Source organism: Poecilia reticulata, linkage group LG23 (assembly GCF_000633615.1).
Source record: "Poecilia reticulata strain Guanapo linkage group LG23, Guppy_female_1.0+MT, whole genome shotgun sequence".
NCBI classification, from domain to species: domain Eukaryota; kingdom Metazoa; phylum Chordata; class Actinopteri; order Cyprinodontiformes; family Poeciliidae; genus Poecilia; species Poecilia reticulata.
In genome coordinates this window covers 4,561,044-4,581,134 of record NC_024353.1, presented here as the reverse complement: position 1 = coordinate 4,581,134, position 20,091 = coordinate 4,561,044, and the positions used below count along the sequence as shown (strand labels likewise).

At 38.8% G+C, this 20,091-nt stretch overlaps 1 protein-coding gene across 6 annotated transcripts in view; it reads right to left on the bottom strand.

Moving 5' to 3' along the window:
- The window catches only part of atp2b1a (ATPase plasma membrane Ca2+ transporting 1a), a 44,198-nt gene that overhangs the window by 22,422 nt on the left and 1,685 nt on the right, over nt 1–20,091 (bottom strand). For all 6 annotated transcript variants that reach the window (XM_017302850.1, XM_008400654.1, XM_008400658.1 and 3 more), the window contains exon 2: nt 8,199–8,690. In XM_017302850.1, coding sequence (XP_017158339.1) covers nt 8,199–8,391 — 193 coding nt within the window. In that variant the 5' untranslated portion in view covers nt 8,392–8,690. The remainder of the gene's footprint in view (nt 1–8,198; nt 8,691–20,091) is intronic.

Sequence of the window (20,091 nt, the reverse complement as noted above, 5' to 3'; positions counted from 1 at the left end):
GCTAATCCAGGTGAGTGTTTGTAGCTGTGCGCTGCTTTACCTGCTATCTGATTGCTCCAAATGTCTTTTTTTACTGCAGTGAGCCTCGATGTAGCCAAACTCCATCAAGTATGGCATTGTTTTTATGCCATATTAGATTTGTCGTGTTGATGCATTTTGACCCGCTTCACCCCACGTGCTTCAATTTTCCCCATTCACTCAGTGCGTTATAGTTGCACATCGCTTAGGAKTTGTTGCTGCGCGTTTGCGCAGAGTGAAGGAAAGAGGAGACGAGCTGCACAGGCAGGCTGCGAAATGAGATGCAAGTTTGTGTGATCGGCAACAAGAGACCGTGATCGTTGATCACCGATCATACACTTTTTCACGGAAATCGGCCGATTATGATCGGTGGTCGATCGATCGGCACACCTCTAATTTTTCATCTTTCAAATGCAAGTGCTGTGATTTATGATGCATTTACTTGCAAGTGAACATCTGATATTTACACCTTTTTTACTTAGACACTTGCTTACAGGAATAAATGCACAAAAAGACACCATGTTAAACATGTTTACTTTTTAAAAAGCTAATTATAATCATGAGTATTTCTAAAAGTAACCAACTTAAGTACATATTTTCCTCAGTAGCCAACAAATGACGGCTACTTTAATCTTAAAATGAGATTATGAAGCGCTCTTTCATGAAATTGGCTCATCTATAACCTGGCAACAGGTTATAAACAAGCCCGGTATGAGGAAACCACGGCATGCATGAAGGTCATGCATTTCAATCACTGTATTTAAGCAAGCTTCTCATTTTTCAGAGTTGCTGCACAGGTTTCCACTTCACATCCTGTACAGCCTGAAGTATACCAGGAAGAAGTCACCTGCAATAACCCAATGTACACATCCAGTTATTGGATATGTAGAATTTCTGTGGCATCCCAGGGTCATTAACCTCAGCTTCATATCAGCAAACGTACCGCTAGGGCTTCAACCGGACAGTTTAGGAAGTATATCCCACATCCGAGTCTGCAGAGTGACAAGCTGCTTTCACAATCTCTTTTCAGTCACCCAGTAGCAAGCAGGGACCTGGATGAGATTTGCACATAAGTGTTCGGATCTACACCGGAGATGTGAGTCAACGTAAGGTTGCTTTTCACTTTCAGACCTAAAGGGACATTAGCATGCCGCTGTCTCTTTTTTTTTTTTTTTAATCCTGCTTATTAATCTGCTCCCTTCAATCATGTCTCTAAAACTAAAATGAATTCTGCATTATTGGTCACATGTTTCATTTGAAATTATACGCAATTACTAACACTTTTCTAAAGGAGGTTAGGGAGCGATGACTCACCAGCAAGGAAAAAAAAGAAAGAAAGAACAAAGCAGCTGAGTTTTATCCAGCTTAGCTGCATGTTGCTGCTCCCTGGCTGTCTCTCACCATCATCTTTAATTCTGTTTGCCTCTAATGAAAACATGCTGACAGCTAATACCCAGTTTAATTTTACACCCAGTTTTCCTTTTGTATTAGAGCAATAAATACAAGTGACAGGACGAGCAAGGTGTTATCACTCCATTGGATACACAAAACTAAAAAAAAAAAAAAAAAAGTAATAAAAACCATGTCTGGCATTGGACCCTCATTTTAGTCGTCACGTTAAACATCATTACCCACTCTCTCATCCAACCCAACAGAGGAAGGTGATTTTAGTCAAGAGTGAGAAATTATTCGCCTGAAAAATTCTATCTAAACAGAGACTCATTTATCTATCCATCAATTTTCTATACTTAGTGTAACAAGGGTCCCCTCAGGACAATTCACCAATAATGGACACACACAAGACAGATAAATATGTACACCCTCACATCCAAGGGTTCTTTGGAGTGGACAGTTATGATCATATGCATAATTTTGCAAATGGGCTGCTGTATGCAAACACACAGCATTATCAAAGTAGCACAAAAGGCAGTCAATCCATAGTCAGTTACAGGATGTTAAGCTGTTATTTAGCCTTTTTTCTGGGTCTAATACAGCCTAAGCCCAAACTCTAAACTGACACTATTGTTCTTAGATTTGTGCAGTTACATGTTAGTAGGGCTGAAAAATAAATCAATAATATATGTCAGGAAAGACATCAATCAATAAATATTACATCTGAATCAGAATATTCAGTAATTTCACTGAACTCCGATCCTGAACTCCACAGCACTCTAGGGGATGTAGGCAGAGGAAAGACTTTAGCTGACCAAACTCTCACGGCCATCAACTAACTCGCTCACTCACTCTTTGGTTACCTAGCAATAACCTGTTAAGTAACTCACGTAGTAGCATTAAGGTTTTGCCACCGTGCTCGATAACTGATTAAAAATAAAAACAACCTGCGTGGAGTGAAAACTGTGCATAAAACAGAGGGGGTCATATCACCAGTGTGGCAGAACGGCAGATATTTAGGAAAAAAACTAATCCACTAATCTAATTGGTAGGCAATTATCTATAGCAACTGATATGAAGCGTTTATAAGTGATACGTTTTTCAGCCATATCTTCTTCATGTTAGAAAGGTATACAAGGACAACAGTATTATTTTGAGGAGTAGGAATCGTGGAATGAAAGGTCATCTTCCTACAATATGTTTATGTATGTTATGAGAATTACTGCTGCTTGTCTGTATGAGTTTCCATTAGCGATGTCTGGTGTTAAGTAATGTAAATTCAGTTAGTCTTTCACATGTTAAATAAATAAAAATCTACCCCCTACAATGACGCTCCATTTACCAATGTGCAAAAAACAGTTTATTTCCTTAGAGACTTAAACGGCCCGACAATTTCTGGTAATGAAAAGACCCAAATCTTATGAAAACAGCACTTTGTCAATGCATTTAAAAACTAACTTTAACAGCAGCTTTCATAGAAAACTAGAGATAAAAAAAAGAAGCAGCGCAAACTAGAATATGAAACAAAACGGAAAAACGGCCTCATAACAGTAAAGAAGGACAAACATGAAGATGCAGCGTTCACTAGATACGGGAAAGGATCTGATCAATGGAGATAAAATTCAATGCTTAATCTTCTCTGTTGTGTGCTCTATTCACAATTCATAAAATGGATAGAATCTTTAGCTCTGCAGCACTTCATAGGAGGACAGTTCAACGATCTGTTTTAAACCTGTTTTATAAACTACCAGGTGATGGTACTGATTTTTCAGACATGGAGCAACTTCAAACTGCTGAGATTTTACCGTTTAGAGACAAAGTGATAGAACTACTAGACAAAAAAAGACATTCTTCCACACAGGCCAAATATTTGTAGTTGCACAGTCATAAGCTTTATCATTTAAAAAGATAAGTGAGGTCTGTACTGATCTGTAACATTTAATTTGCATTTTTGGAGACCTGAGCACAGCATGTTCTCGACACGCGGTGAATTTGCTGAGACTTCAATACTTGGGACAACTGGAACATTGTGTCTAAATTGATTTCCACTATAATGCCATCCCAAAACCATGTAAATAAAATGGGTAACACTTCTCAAATTTAAGAACCGCAGCATTGCTTCGCCAAAATAGTTGCTGATGTCCTACTTTTCTGACATTGTTTTATTCCAAACTTGTGACCTTCTTCTAAAAAGTTTACTTTTCTACGCAATCAAATGCATTAATTTGGCATGACAATCATTCAAACATTTCCCAATCACTTTATTTAATTTCACACAACAACCAGACATAGGTTATGGATAATCACCATCTAAAGTCATACTCATAGCATTTTGAAATCAGACTTGATGACAAGCTCCATACAGCCGAGGAAACTACCATTTAGCAGCCCTTACAATTGAACTGGTGGGGAGAGAGGTGCATATGGAATATCAGATACAAGGAACGTGCTTTTATTACATGCTGTCCCTCACAGAAGCAGATTGACCGATTTGACCACAAAAAGTCAAAATAATTAATGTGAGGGGGAAAAATAAGGAAGTAAAAGCAATTGCTACTAAAAGTTTAACTATAAGTATATCTGATGGACATGTCAAATACGGAACGTGCTTTTTTTTTTTTTTTGGCAACTCAGGTCACACAGAAGAACTTTCCCAGACTGACAACTTCCACAAATTGCCACAGAAAACTTTTGAGTTCCACATATTAAACTCTATCCGAAAACTGATTTTGACTATCAAACATTCAAGTTCCACTTTAAATTCTTAAAACCCACTCATGTAATAATGGGTTTGTAGAGGCCAAGCTGACAACTGACTTGGACAATAAACATTTTTATAAGCAAGAGGAAGTGAACTAGTAAAGTTGGGTCTTGTTACGTAGCAGGGCTACATGTATTGACAGGCTCAACCTTATCACAAGACACTGTGGCACTCCTGTCAACCGGGGCAGATTTAAGAGTTGACATCTCAATAACTGACAAGTATGGAAAAGGATTTTCTGTCACGTCGTCGAACAGTCATGTGGTCAGGTGGTTGCAGGACGTTCGTTTTAAGCAGACAAGACGAACCAAGATCCAGTGAAAGCCCTGTCATGTACTGGGCTTCCTTAGAGCCCAGTATACGACAAAGTGTTTTGTCTTGATTATAGTTTACTACAGTGCAGTAAAAAGAGAGGAATGTCTAAAAATTCGTCGGAGGAGGATATAATGGCTGACGAGCTTTAACGTCTCATTTATTTTGCATGTTATTGGAAAAGAAAAAAGAACAGAAGGCATCAGCAAGACGTTTGCCTGCTTCATCGAACCAAAACCGAACAGGTGTTTGTGTTTTGGTCCAACAGTACCTGCTACCTCACAGCCTGGGATAATTACTACTCAAAACTATCCATTCTGCTCTCTGGCTGGAAAACTGCTTTCTGGATGGCGAGTAGTTGGAGCCGTTTTCCGCATAAAGACAGCCATGAAATTTTGACCAATCGTACAATAGCTTCACATGCCCTGGGGCGAGCAAAATGTTGGCCGGGGAGGTTGTGACAAGAAGAGGTGGACGACATGAGGCAGAGAACAAAATGACAAGATTTTCATCACCCAACTGTGATAATTTTGGCACATCAGCTTGACAATACTGAGCCTTAACAAAGCACTGCCCCTCCACCACCTGGAAATACTATGACATCAATGTAGTTTTGCTCAAGTTATTCATACACTTAAAATCTCATACCAGCCCATGTCTAGTGAGAATGATTTCCTTAGAGCACCACTAAGTTAATTACCAAATTAAGGACAATTAAAGTTACATTTACTCTAGGTGAATATGCAACTCCAAGCTTTTTTTTGGAGGGAAAGAATTACATTTAGTTCCACATAAAGCCCTGAACTTTAAAATGTCAAAAGTTTGAATTTCAGTTCACTGATTAACAGCCACAGCAGCTCAATCATACACTGAATGAAAAAAGAGAAAGAGCTTGGAAATGTTAAGGATTAGCAAAGGATTGGCTTAAGAGCTTTGAGAAATGACTGACCAACTAATTATAAGTCCCTTTTCAATTGTCAAGCCTTCATAATCTTACATGATGCCTTAATTTCCCATGGCAATAATGATTGAATGGACTGAAACTGAGTCAAACTGCAACAAAACAACTGGTCAAGTTTGGAATTAGGAAGTAGCTGGGGACTCGAATTATCTTAAAAAATCGATTCAACACTTGTCAAATTTCTCTAAACAATCCTTCACAAACCTGAAGATTTAGAAAAAAACTGGGGAAGCAGTGAATATTGAAACAGACAATCCTTTCGAAACAAAGTTGACAGGTTTTTTTTTTTTTTTTTTTTACACTTCGAGATCGACTAAAAGATTTCAACACCGACTTGAGGGTTGAAACTGAGCCACAAACATTACACCCTAGATTAACTGTGGGAGGTAGTACTAAACCAGTTACCTCTATGAACTGTGAGGGGTAACGAGGAATTACAGAAAGACTGATTTGGTGCAAAGTACAGACAGAAGCAGAAGCTGAGAGCCCACAAAACAGATATAATATGAACTGATGCAGATAATTTGACATGAATGGCGCTCTGCTCGGATGTAAAGCAGTGAATGCATTTGGACAGCGTGCAAGAGAACTGTGACAGAGCTCGGCCCGAGGGAACTCCCCTCTGGGTAACCCCGGTAGGCTACGTTGACTGTTGAAAACCACACCCTTTTTATTTCTGTAATTGCAGATATGAGAGTTGAAAGCACAGAGGACCCATCGTCTTGGTGAATCAACTTGCACATGAAAGGAAAATGTGCCCTGTAACAAGTGGGCGAGCGTTGAGGGTGGTGGCTACTGTTGGACCATTATGCCAATGCCCTCAAAGACGGTGAGCCACAGGGTTCTGTATCCAAGAACATACACAGAAAGTTAAGAGAAGGGAAACTGTGGGAGAAACAGGTGGACTAGCAACGCATATTGTGATGCAAAATCCATTCAACAATTTAGCAAGAGGATCGCCAGGCGTAGACTGTGACTGGAGTCGGAGCTTCAAGAGCCGGAACATGCCGGGCTACAACTATTGCAACTTCTGAACCAGAGGCAACATCAAAGCCACCTGACTGGGGGTGAGGCGAAAAGGGAGTGAACTGTAGCACTGCGGCCCATAGTTCTCTTTTCAGATAAAAATAAAGGCTGCATTTCATCTAACATGAAGATCCAAGAATGTGGAGAGGCACTGAAACCAGGTTGCTTGTGGCCCAAAAGTCAGCACATCATGCTTCACCCCTGTTGACAAGCTTAATGGAGATGATTTTATTTTCAGGACACCCCACCTCCTCACAATGCCAAAGGTACTGTTTTCTGCTTTCATGGCCACGGGGTCACTGTGCTGACTGGCACTCCCCTAACCTAAACCTCATATATAACCTGTGAAGTATTCTCAAGAGGGAGACAACAGATCCAACAGCACAGACAAGAGGACGGCTTCTATCAAAGCAACCTGGGGTTTCAGCAGAGCAACAGGCTGATCGCCTCCATGTCATGTTACACTGATGTTGTAAATTCATTAAAAAAGTAGCACATTTTAAGTACCGAGTGCATATACTGTATTGAAATTCATTTTATTGGTTTTCTGAGAAACTAAATTTAGTATTTTTTTTATTCACTGTAAAAGTCAAAATTTACAAAAATAAACCCTTATGCTATTAGTGAAAAGAATTAAGATTTGAGACATTCTAATTCATTAAGACATACCAGTACACAGAGGGGTGAGCAGATGACGAGAAATAGATTTACAAAACAAGCAATGTCACTTCTAGTAATATGACGGCACCAAACGTTCAGCAACACGACACAGCTACATGCGTGTTTAGACAACTCACACTCACACTCACACTCTCAACCACTAAATTCCTTCTCTGCCGTTTCCTTTTATTCCCTCATACTTCACACAGCTCAGAGACTTCTAGGCTGATAAAAAGGCTGAAACGTAAACAGGGCGCACCACTTCCACCATCAATAAATGAAAGGTCACAATTCACAAAGTAAGCTAATGACTGTAGCTGCGATGAGAAATGTTTTCCGCTGCAGTAAAGCGCGGTGTTTATCACATTATTGTCCGATTGAAGGAGGCCAGGAAGATTTTTCCTTGCTCTGAGGCACTGCATTCAGGCAACTGTTGCCGTTACAGTGAATATGTGGTGCCGTTTTAATCTGGGATCAAACTGAAAATCCACTCCCATAAGAGTTCAGTCAAGGTCATTCTGACGATTAGGCCGACCGTCTACGGAGAGACAAATTCATACAGAGGTAGGACGAGAGGGAGGGGGGCAGTGACAAGCACACCTTAGTTGGATATTCTGCAAGCTGAATATTTTTAGAAATGGCATAAACCGTTTTATGGTGCTGTAAAATAACTTGAGCAAAAATGATAACACCCAGAAAGCTTCATTGTTTGGTTCGCCGCAAGTGGGAGTGTGACCTGCCTGAAGACTGGTGCTGTGCCCAGGGAAACAGCTGGTCTGTCTGAAGCCTACACACAGACGCATGCACATACAGACTGAGGGGTGAAAGGAGGGTGTGAGAGACAGAACCAGCGGCCTTGAAATAGACCGGGATAGGCCCTGGGTCAGAGCCGGCCCGCCCGGCCACCTGTCTGGCATGTGAGTGTTTCCAAGGAAGTGAAGACAAGGTATGTATCATATAGCAACAAGTCGCCTTGAAAATACTTTTGCACGTCATCACCACCTAAATAGCTGTCACTACTGGAAATGTTATTTTTTTTACAGTACAGAAGAAAAAGCAATACTGTACCATCTGTAGCTGATGTTTTTAAACGGCTGCAGAGTCCTTGAGTATCTCCATACGTTTCATTGATTTTGGTTATTGCCTCAGCGCCTCTGAGTTCCATCAAGGACCGCAGTTCTTTGAGTGAGCAGCCAAATTCCCTGTCATGGTTGGCCTCCATCAGGGAGTTCTTCACCCCACTGTACGAGTTGTTTGCCATTGCCTTGCTTTCTGCTGCCAACTCAGTCTTTTGCAAAGCACTGCTGCTTTGACCCGACAGTGGGGCTAAAACAGAAAAGTGTTGTCCCTTTTTAAAGAGAGGAAAAAAAAACCTTAAATCCTCAAAAATGCAAATGCACTGATGGTTCCCATACACAGCTGACGGGCCCTTCACAGGCAGCTGGAGTCACATTTCAGGTGGTGTAGGGATATTACAAAACAAGCCATCCCTTGGAGATTCAGTTCTTCATGGTGACCTGAAGAACGCCCGCAGAGCCGGAGATCACCTAGAAAGCAGATCTGAAAGACAAGAGCAAACTATCAGAGAGTGATCATCAACACTGCTAAGTTTAATTTTAGAAGCAGGGAAGGTAGTGATATTTTCATAGAATACTTCTTACAACTATGAAAACATTTTGTCTACATAGCCCTGATACACAATGTTCAAAAGAGCGAAAGCGTTTAGCTGTGGTATGAAGCATGGCTGATTGGAGAATCTTTAAAACACATTCCCAGCCTAAATAGAGCATCTTTTGGGGCCAGTCTGTGTTTGTTTTCATACTCATAATTAAAAATTGCTTCAAGCTTCAAGAGAAGGGTCAAACAAAACCGCAACCTTGATAGTTGTCACTGATCTTGGTTGGAAAGTGAATTTATGTTGCTTCTCCCCCCCCTATAAGCACCTCACACAACCAACTTCTTTTTTCCACAAATAGTATTATAAGCAGAACAAGGATTTCACACATTGAACTCATCAAGTAAGGTCCAAAGTTACAAAATACCCTCAAATAGTCCTGTATTATAAAATCTCTACTGGCATGTGTCACAAACTACACCAGCTTCTCCACTGATTCGACTTGACACAAAGCAAATACTCATTCTGGTTGCAAATAACTTTTGTATTCTGCTGACCAATTAACTTTCTTTCAGTGTGAAAATAGTTGTCAAACCACCAGGCTGCATTGTCGTCTTGTTGACTGGTTATGTTTACCACTAGAAAGCTTTGTTTTGCACAGATCTGGATGCAGCATGGCTTGTGTGAGTATGTTTCCTTCTTCGTGTGAACAAGTTTTGGTTTGGTTTAAAATTCAAATAAATGACGCATTTCTTGAATTTGTTCTACGTCATTAAGTCCTTTCAGAACCTATAAAAGTGAAGGAAAGCAGAGATTCTTTTGGGGGGAAAAAAACAAAAAAACAGAGGGGCGACCCGACTTTAATCAAGCTCATAGGATTGCCATGGTGTGGATAACTGGGAATCTACAAGATGTAAACAAAGCGTTTGATACTATGGTAATAACTTTGTTTTGAAGAGACTGGAATATTAATTAGAGATGCAGGAACTGCAACAGGCTGAATCAGGTAACAAGTTCAGGTTTACATATAGAAAACAGCAAAACAACAAGGACAGCTCCGAAACGATATTTTATTTTACTGTAAAACTAATATATATATGAAAACAACTAATCCTTTAAAAAATAAGGCAATTAAAATGACCAGCACACTGCAAATACATTTCACATTTACCTATCAAAAGCATACAGACTGCTATATCTTATTTAAATCAGCATGAAATAATGTCAATGTACTAAATGGAGGAAGCGACTAAAAAACAAACTGATGTGCCAAGAAGATGTGCAAATCTGAAGTTCATCCATCAGTGATCCATTTAATTTAGAAACCTTTCATAAACTCGTGATCGCACCACCAAGCTGAATGAGTGTGGCAATTAAAAATAAGTGAGAAACATGGTCAGTATGGCTCCATCAACTAAACCGTGCAAACACTGATGAGCATTTATGTATACAACCACACAATCGGCTTCAAAATTGCATTCATTAGTCACAGCTATTAGAACCATAGCGGTGATATGCTGATAGAATGGGGCTTTTTTTATGTTAAAGAGATTCTTGCAAAATACAAAACTGAGTTTTGAAGGTTTCCATAGAAGCACCAATACTTTAGTCTGCTTCCCTCAGGCAATACTGTCAGGAGACCCAGTAATAATTTCCACTGTTTTGCTGATCATACCCAGCTATATTTGTCTGTGAACCCAAAACATAAAGAACAAGTTAATCACAAGAATGCTTCAAAATCTGCCCAAATTCAAAATGTAGCAAAAATAAACTGCATTTAGATCATTCTCTTTAATCTTAAAAGAATATAAAATCCTTTTCCCAAGTTCAACTTATACCGAACATGCTTCTTGTTTCCGTTAAATGTTTGTTATTCGTAAGTCTTATGCTCTAAGTTTACATTCTAACATTTGTCCTCGTTGTGTTTCCAAAGCCCAAATGGGAGCTACATTTGAAGAACTCAAATAAAGTGAACGTTACCTGATTTTGAAAACATCCTCATTTTATATGTCAATTTCAAAAGTGAGCCAAACATGACAATGTTCACTAGTGTAGGTTAACGAAGGCGTTTGCCAGTTAGTACCAGTCCAAAATATTATTCCGACCAATCATATTGACGGACAAGTTTTCATGTAGCCATGTGGGAGAAAACAAAAACGAAAGGAGGGTAAAGCTCAACTGAGTTTTAATCTGGCATTTAATCGGTGTGTAAACAGCACACACTAGAATGATTCGTCTGAAGCTCATCCAATATTGACTGAGGGGAACTAGAAAAGAATAAACCTCCATGAAAACTAAGGATTTTTTTGTATGTATTTTTTATTTAAGAAATCACACTTCAAACTTCAGGTGAAAAAGACAACCAACCATATGGTTTATTGTAAAAGGTCAAGGTGTGTGATGGTCACTTGTTTAAATTTATGCACATATTCTTGGTAATCTGTGCTGATGCATCGAAAGCCGCATGTTGTGTACAGGTTCTGGAGCAACAGTTGCTACCATCCAGATGGCTGTTCGGTTTGAGAGAAGACTTTGCTTATTTTATGAATTCAATGCCGAGCCACGCTGGACTGAATGCTAAACTGGCCTGCCCGTCTGTGTGGAAATGCTCTCTATTCAAACGTTCTCCAGCGCTGTGAAAAGGGAAAGACATGCAACAAAGGAGGCCCCAAACTGTCAAGCACTTCAAAACCTTCAGTAAGCAGGAATCACGAGCCATCTGCTTTTTGAACAACAGAAATTCTCACTTTTGGAAATTCCCAGAGTGGTTCTAAAAGCACCAAGAGCGTAATAACCGTTTCGGTTTGTAATTGGCAGAATAAGTCAATAACATTTTTAATTTGATCAGTTAGAAGTCCTATAATGATTTTAAAATACCTTTAATGAACATAATGTGCCTGCAAGTAATTCGTTCTCTCAGATTAAGAGTAGACTTTTCCCCCCCCAACTTATCTGTTAAAATATTTACCTGTAATTCTAAACAGATGATCAAATATTTTTCTCATAAACTAAAGTGCTATACCCCCCTGTTCATAGATAAACCTGTATGCATGCATCTCTAACTGTCTAATATTTAGCTGTTGATTTAAAATATAAAATGTACTTGCAGTTTCTTTAGTAAAGCAAGAAACATTTAGAATCTGCCTAAACAGAAGAGAAACTCGAGACTAAACCACAGGACTGCTGAGACATCTTGCAAAGGAAATGATAAAACTTTTTTTTTTCTGTTCAACCACAATTAAATTACATCTTTCCAACCTTTTTTACTGTTAAATGTCCTATTATAATGGTTTCTCTGTTAAATCAAAGTGCATGAGGAAAACATAGCACACTATTAGCTTTTGGTAATAATTGATCTTAATTGGTCAACGGGCATTTTTTTAATAAAAGTGCGTTAACCCTCCTTATAACCTGTGCTTTCTTAAAAGGCTGATAGACTGTCTTAGTGGACCCTTGTAATCTTTAAAGTTTGGAAGAAAAATCTAATTTATATAATTCTACCCATAAACCCTCTAAGGGTGTAACAAGTATTGGCGCCTAAAATATTGATGTTTAAAATCATATTCCATGGAGGACCACAAAAATGAAAAACAGAACGATGAAGTCAAATCACAGCTTGATGACCTCAGATCATCAGTGTGTTTTTACTTCAACTTCGCTGACATTAAAGATTTTTCTTGTGGAATTTGGCATTTGCTAAACACATGCCTTCGAATCTGAATACAATAGTACCATTACATATTACAGTGTTAACAATATGTATTTTTTGAAAAGCGTAATGAGTTTAGATATGGCTTGATAAACATACAATTAAAATGTATAGAATTATATTGTTATAGAGTAAAAAGGTGGGAAATTGTAAGCCTGAGAACAACTGTGAGTAACACTGAGCAAAATGGGTCTCCCAAATACATCTCCAAATTAAAAATCAAATCAAAAGAAAAAACTTGTCTAATTTGTTCTCAGTGAGGGACAAAAAGGGTTCTTTGCCTTTTTACCCAATGCTCCCTGTTGTATCCAGACAATTCAAACTACAAATTACAGTAACTATTGTTTTGTTAAATTGTCCATATTTGTAAATGCACTTGCAAGCACAGCTACAAAATTTATTAGGTGACAGAAATGCAGGGTTACAAGATTCAGTGTGTTCACCAATAACACAACAAAGTCCAACCAATAGACACCAGATAAGGAGAAACGTCACTGTCAGCGCAAGATACCAAAGTTTAACCAAGAGAACAGCCAGCTGTGCTACATGTGACATGGCTGTAGAGTTCATGCTGTGATGTGATTGACAAAACAAATGAGTCTGTGGAAACATTGAGTACCACAGACGCCAAAACCAACCTGAATAAAGATGAGAATAACCCACCTACGCAGCTTTTTCTGATCAATGTAATCCTAAGGAGTCACTAATCGTCACAAGTAAGAAAGGTTTGTAAAAAAAGAAAACGGAAAAAAAATCAACCTAAAAGAAGAAGAAAAAAACAGTACTATTTTGAAATAGGTGTTTGTTTTTAGTTACCCAGCAGCAGGACCAGAGTGCAACAATGATGTTTGTAGTAGAGCTGCACAATGTATTGGATTTCAGAAACACCAAGGACTGTATCCAATATTTGGAGGGATATTATATTTCCAGTGCTGGGCATTTACACTCTGCATAGGAGTAATATTTTTGGCTGTTTGAATGGATGCCAACTTCCCTTAATGTCCAAAAGAGGTATTTATTTTAGTAGTAGAGATGCTGAAATATGGTTAGGTGGTTAAGTTTCAGAATCCATTGTACAATTTACATATTTCTGCAAGCTCTGCTCTAATCTGGGATATGTTTTTCCTACTATTCAACGTATCATACTTCTAGTGAATTCAGAATTTGATTTTACATTTCAAAGTGTTTCTTGCCCTTTTCACCCTCCTACCAAACAGGATGTTCACTTTGATCACTGAAACAACGGAAATAAAGTAATCTTAGACAATACCTAGATAAGTTCATTTAAAACATTATAGGTTATAGGCTTATCACTGAAACAAATAATGCAGCACTACAGAATCAGAAAATCCTAAAGACTTTCTGCAGTGTGATTACCTCAGGAAAAGTCGTCTGTTAAAACATCAGGACTTCCTGATTAGACAGATTCTACTCTAACAGTACAAAGCTACAGCCCACCACTTAATTAGCCACACACAATGAGGCTGGTTCATGAGAACGAAGGACATCAGAATTGTTTTCATAAAGTTCAGACAAATATGCATCACTGTACAGTAACTAGGGAGACTTCTTTGAACATTTCTATCAAGGTCTGAAGAGAAAATATAAAAGGATCAAGTATTTAATTTCTTATTGTATAGAAATGCTTTATAAAAACTGCTCTTCCAGGTACAGAGGTATGCTGGAATTTAATCAAGGCTGAACAGAAATGAAGGCAGGATGAAATTAAGCTTTTTACGGAAATAATAAAGGCGGTTCAGATGAGGAGTTCTAGATTCTCGCATTATTGTTGAATTTCTTCACCCAGGGATTAAACACACACACAGACACACAAAAAAACATCCAGTTATCCCTGAAGAGATATTTAAAATTCCTAAACTGAAAAAAAAAAAAAAAGTATCTTTATGCTGAATTTGAAGAGCCACATAAAACAGGATCATGGGGACGATCCAATCAGGCATGCAGAGATCAAAGATGGTCACTTTTTCTTTGATCCTTTCTGATAAGTTATCAGCAGGTCAAATACTTTCCAATGATTAAATGCATCAGAGCCAAGAACTTCAACTTTTCAGTTTCATAATTCAGATAAGACGCTTCAAGGGGCTTAATCTTGTAATTTCTTCATTTTCTGTTAGATTCAAACTACTACCTCCATCAAAGAACTTTTCTTTTATGTTTTATAGTCTAAGAAAACTGGAAATTAGAAAAGCTTTCTTATCATTGCTTAGCATAAAAATCTGTTTCAACTCATTGAAAATTGCTTAAATATGTACCAATTGGGTATTTGCTAGAATACAGAAGAAGTGTTGAATTTAGTACATTTAATCAACAAGGAAGAAAACATGCCATTATTTGAGCTGCTAATCTCACATCACATACAAAACTAGAAAAAGAAATATTTCACTTGGATAAGGGGCTCGAGTAAATACCTGCAACATTTTCTTAAATCAATTTAAAAGTTGAGCTATAAAGCACCACAGTTAAGATTTTACTGAAACCAGCATGAAGTCCAGGTAACTTGGCTAAAGTCTCAGATATCCTTTTAAATTCTTCAACCTTGTGCTGGCAGAGAGACCGCTACGTTTCATATGTAGTTCACACAGCCCTGCTTAAAACAGAATATAAATAAACTCATACAGATAGGGGTGTTACAAAACGAGGGCAACGCTCCTGCCCTCACAAGTGCACTCTGTTGTGTGCAGAGTGCTCTACCGGGTGCCTAACGCATGTCAAAAACAGTTAATTTAAAAATATGCTAATTCAATAGCAGAATAAAATTCTCTGTCATGTGGATTCAGATCATTTCTGATGGTTCATCTACGAGGTTTAGATTGTCAACTTGTGTGTTCACATTAGTTTAGTAGAGCCAAGACGCAATATGTCCAGTTGGGCAAATAGCATTAGCAGTGAAAGAGAAGACGCATCTGAAACTCTATTGGACCGAGCATATAAAGCCCTTCCCATCTGGAAATCTAATGAAAATACAATGCAGCTTTTATACAAGGTTCTTGGTCAAAGGGCTCAGCTAAACAGATTGAAGTAACAGCAATTAGCTGGCATGGAACAAATGTGGTTCTTTAAATAAAACCCAACAGACTGTAAAAATATGTCAATGGTAACAACTGGAATCTATGCAAATCTCCAACACGTTTCTGCAGCTGAACAGGGTCGAGTGTTTACAATAGCTTAAAAAAAATTAACCCTTGTTCTGACTGTACATTGAGTTTTTAACGCAGGGTTTAATTTGCTAAAATTGATAAGAATCTAAAATGTTGCAGCTCCCCAGTCAAACAGTAATGTCAACCAGTGTTTACTCCCCTTACAGATTTCTGTTTTTGCTTCTTTCTTTTTTTTGTCCAATTTTAAATGTTTCAGATAATTAAACAAATGTCAATATTGGATAATCTGAGTAAATGTAAAAAACACTTTTTGAATGATTTCATTCATTAAGGACAAAAGCTAGTCAAACTTAACATACTAGGACTATGTTAAAAATAATTGCTCCTCATGTTGGTTCATAACTGTTATTTTTGAGTTTAGGAGGACAAACGCTTTTTCACAGCACAGTTTAAAAAGCAGGTTTGTTAGGTCAGTTTCCAGACAACAGGATTTGGACATTTCTGTCTGGACTGACAGTTTAAACTGCAGGTAAATCCAAGTTACTTTGCCGCTTGTTCTGCATGGACTAGTTACCTGTATAAGGTTAGGCCATCATGTTAAACATTTATATTTGAAAACTTAATGTTCTGTCATTTCATTTCAAGGGTTTAAATTCTTACAATATGCCTGAAATAAAAACAAGACTGAAGTTTTCTCCAGCTGTAAGAACCACAGAATAACAGAATTGCACCTGACCCCACTGTCACTGCTGACTGCTGGTCAGCTGGCTGAAAGAAAACTGCTACATTTATTCTTTGTGTGGACATCCAGAATTATTTCCAGTAGCAAAAACACACAGTCACGGTGTATAAACTAAAGGTTCACCACATATAATTAAATATTTAGATGTTTACACTACAAAAATGGCTTACACTTATGCATTGAATATTAAATTTATATAAACATCATGACAGTAGTATTCTAGGAATAATTATTTATGTTCTGCTTTAAACAAACGCTACTCTATTCAAATCATACATGCTTTATATTTTTATGCAAATTTAGTAAAACTCATCACTCCTGCTATTCTGCTTCACACTGAAAAATAAGGCTGAGTATTTTTCTTGGCCTTGTGGTCGTTCCAGGCTATGTCCAGAAAACGGCCTTGAACTTGTTGCCTAGACTGACTCATTACTTCTTACAGTGGTTTCTCCTTTTACCACATAAAAAAGGTGTTGAGTATTTGTGGCTCGTGCTATGTTGAGGGTGCTTTAGTACTGTGGTTAAAGTTGCTATTTTTGTTATGTTGCACCTTACAGTTCATTCATCCAGCATCATTTTACAAAATAGATTCCATGTTTTAACAGTTTCCACCGCTTTATAAAACAAGATGTGCCACAAAGCTTCAATGTAGCACAAATTCCACTACTAACGGTGAAGATCTCAGCTCTTCTGGCAAAAATAAATGCAATCTTAATTGTTTTATTGGTCTGGATCCATTTGATTTATCTTACTTTATCAGCCTCCTTTTACATGATCACACTTTACAAGCATCAACAATGCCAAGATGAAGACGTGCCAACATTTGCTACGCCGCTTCAGTCTAGGGTTGCAGAGCGGGTCACATGTCACAACAGTGGAAAATCATTGTGATTGGATCTCCAAGCCAACAGCTGGCGTGGTATGGTTGAAAGACAGTGGCTGGAGTTAACCCCTTCCCTGCCTCAGCCTCACGCCTCTGTCGGATGACTTGCCTTGAGGCGCAAAGAGTTGTGACTCTCGGGCGTTATCTCACATCAGACGTTCGCCGAGACCTCCTCCACCCAGAAGCTGCGCGAGAGGAAGCCGGGCAGCCGACGAGACGGCAGTGGTCTTCCTCATCCACAATAAGGAAAACCCTCTGGCAGTTTGAACACCTCCACGTGCCAACAACTCGCCGAAAGTCGAGGACAGCAGTTCTAGGGATCCCTCTGCTGAGGAGCTGCCTAATGCGAGATGTGGTATTTTTAGCTTCGCCCAGACCGCCCCCTCCCCCCGCCGTAGCTGAACTGGGTCACGCCATGTAAATGTGGAGGGCACAGGCAGAGACACCCAGCCCTCCTTGCGCCGCCCTGCTTACAGTCGGGAGTGCTGCTTCACCCCCACGACTGGAACTTCTCCACAGGTCTGAAAAAGCTGTCAGGCACCCAGTCGATGAGAGCGCACAGTCAGCGGCGTCATCAGCAACACATTCGGCGCTCTCCGGCACTTCTTTCATCTGGGATAACAGGCAATTGTTCCCTGAAGTGACAGAAAAATCTCTTACCGTCAAACTACTTAGCCTGAATTAACAAATGAGTAAACCATTTCCTGAACCGCTTGACTAAAATATCTTGTAAATAATCAATGTGGTTAAGAACGGGACGTCAAAAAAAAAAAAAACTATTTTGTTATTTGCTAAAAAGTCATTTTCAAAGAAGCTGAAAACCATCTCAAAACCAAGCTTCAAATCCCTGAAATAAATGTCTTCAGATTATTCCAACATTCCCTGTCAAAGTCGACTGCCAAAGAGAGCACAGACAATAAGACATGTAGAACAAGGTTATTTCCCCCCAAATAAATCTAAAATTGAATTATTTAGATGCCACAACAGAGGACATGTTTGGCATAAACCAAATACAACGTTCCACGAAAAAAACATCAGAACTGTAAAGCACAGCATTTGAATAGTCATGGTTTCAAGGATGCTTTACTCAACTTCTCCCATAATCCACTGTGAATTGTTCCGTGTGTCAGCGTGTGCGTGGGGACTGGACCCTGATAAGTGGTGGGTGGTTGACACAAGCGTGACTTCATTGCAGTCCAACAGGGCGACCATGACACCGTACTTCTGCGATGCCGGCGTCATCTTTATACAGTGTGTCCGGTCTTGTGACGACAAGAGTCACACAAGCGGTTTTCTGAAAAATCTGCAGAGTCTCAAGGTCATAGGACTGGAAGCATCCCATATGTTACAACTAACATTTGAAATAATACAACACTGTGCTTGTTGTATTCCTTGAAGCATTAGTTTGGACTAATTTCTTTAAAAAAAAACAACAACACTGGTGATCGAAAATGACAGGGAGCAGCACTCAGTGCTATGACATAACAGATTTCATGAGAGTACTTTACAAATAAATTCCTGTTCAAGTGGACAACACCTCGACTCCACACAAAAGGATTTAATACATCCACCTGCACTCGGTGTTTCGCTGAGTGAAACTAATCCAATGCCGTGATGGCCGCTCCACCTGACAGCTCACGCAGAAAATGTTTTCTGCACACTTTTCCGAAATCTGACACACAATATGAATATGTGAGAACTCAGAAGCTTGGATTTTAAGAGTTTTCGCATTAAAAGAGCTTTAATTATGCTCAATTGTGATTCTGTAAGGCAGATGCTCCCCCGAAAATACTGTAGCAACAACGTGCTAAATATGCAAATACTCTTGGGGGGAAAAAAACTATTAAATCTACTGTAAGTACCTCTCTGAATATCTCACTGGAGTTGTATAATATAGACCAAATGTAGACCTTTTTATTCCAAAAACGTTAGAGACCAACCCACAAGGCATGCCTACAATCATATGTTAAAAAAGATTTGAATGAATGAGTAGTAAAGGGTAACTCGAAAGACATGTAACATAATACCACTGCTTGGAATAGCCCTGGCCCTACAGTCTCCACCAATGGACAAGCAAATCTCCCAACACAAGTACATGAGATCCTGAATACATTCCGTCTCATGGTACCATATATTCCACCTCATGACGACAACAACAACACACTATGTTTAGTTTCCAGTGTTGGTTTACATGACTCAATGTCCCCTCACTCATAAGATGACCAGGATTTTTAAAACAATACCCTTTACTCAGCACTTAGAAATGAAGATTTATGTTTTTTTCTTTTTTTTTATATGGCTCGTTTTCATGGTGTAAATTTGAGATGTGACACTAAAACATGAGCTCATCAACTCTCCTCCATCTCATCATGAGCAGTTCACCCTAGCATTGTTTGAAAAGTGAGAACTGTCTGACCTGAATTAGTTGTAACGCCTACCAATAAGGACTCAAAAATTGCATACATTGTGCTTATTTTCTATATTTGCTATAACTCTATCAAAAATAATAACAGTCATTTACGCGTTTGATTATTTTTATATTACATGACTACTTAATTCATGTTGCACATTTTGCTTTAAATTTCTGTCTTAATAGAGTGCAACGGCTGCATTTATCCTCAAGGTTATCACCACGACACTCAAAACAGCCCGATTCCAGACAACACCCCTACTACTTTGAAACACTTGTTCTGTAAAGTCCCCAAATTCACTTTGGTAACTTCCAAAACAAAGCCTCGCATTAGCAGTAATCAAGCGTTTTAAAGAAAAACAGCAGCAAATGGAGCGACTGCTGTCTTTTTACTCTGTCAAGGTGAGCGGAGTTCTCCATCCTAAGTCACAACAAAGAGATTGTACGGCAACAAATAAGAAAAGTGATCATTTTGCCTTCTTT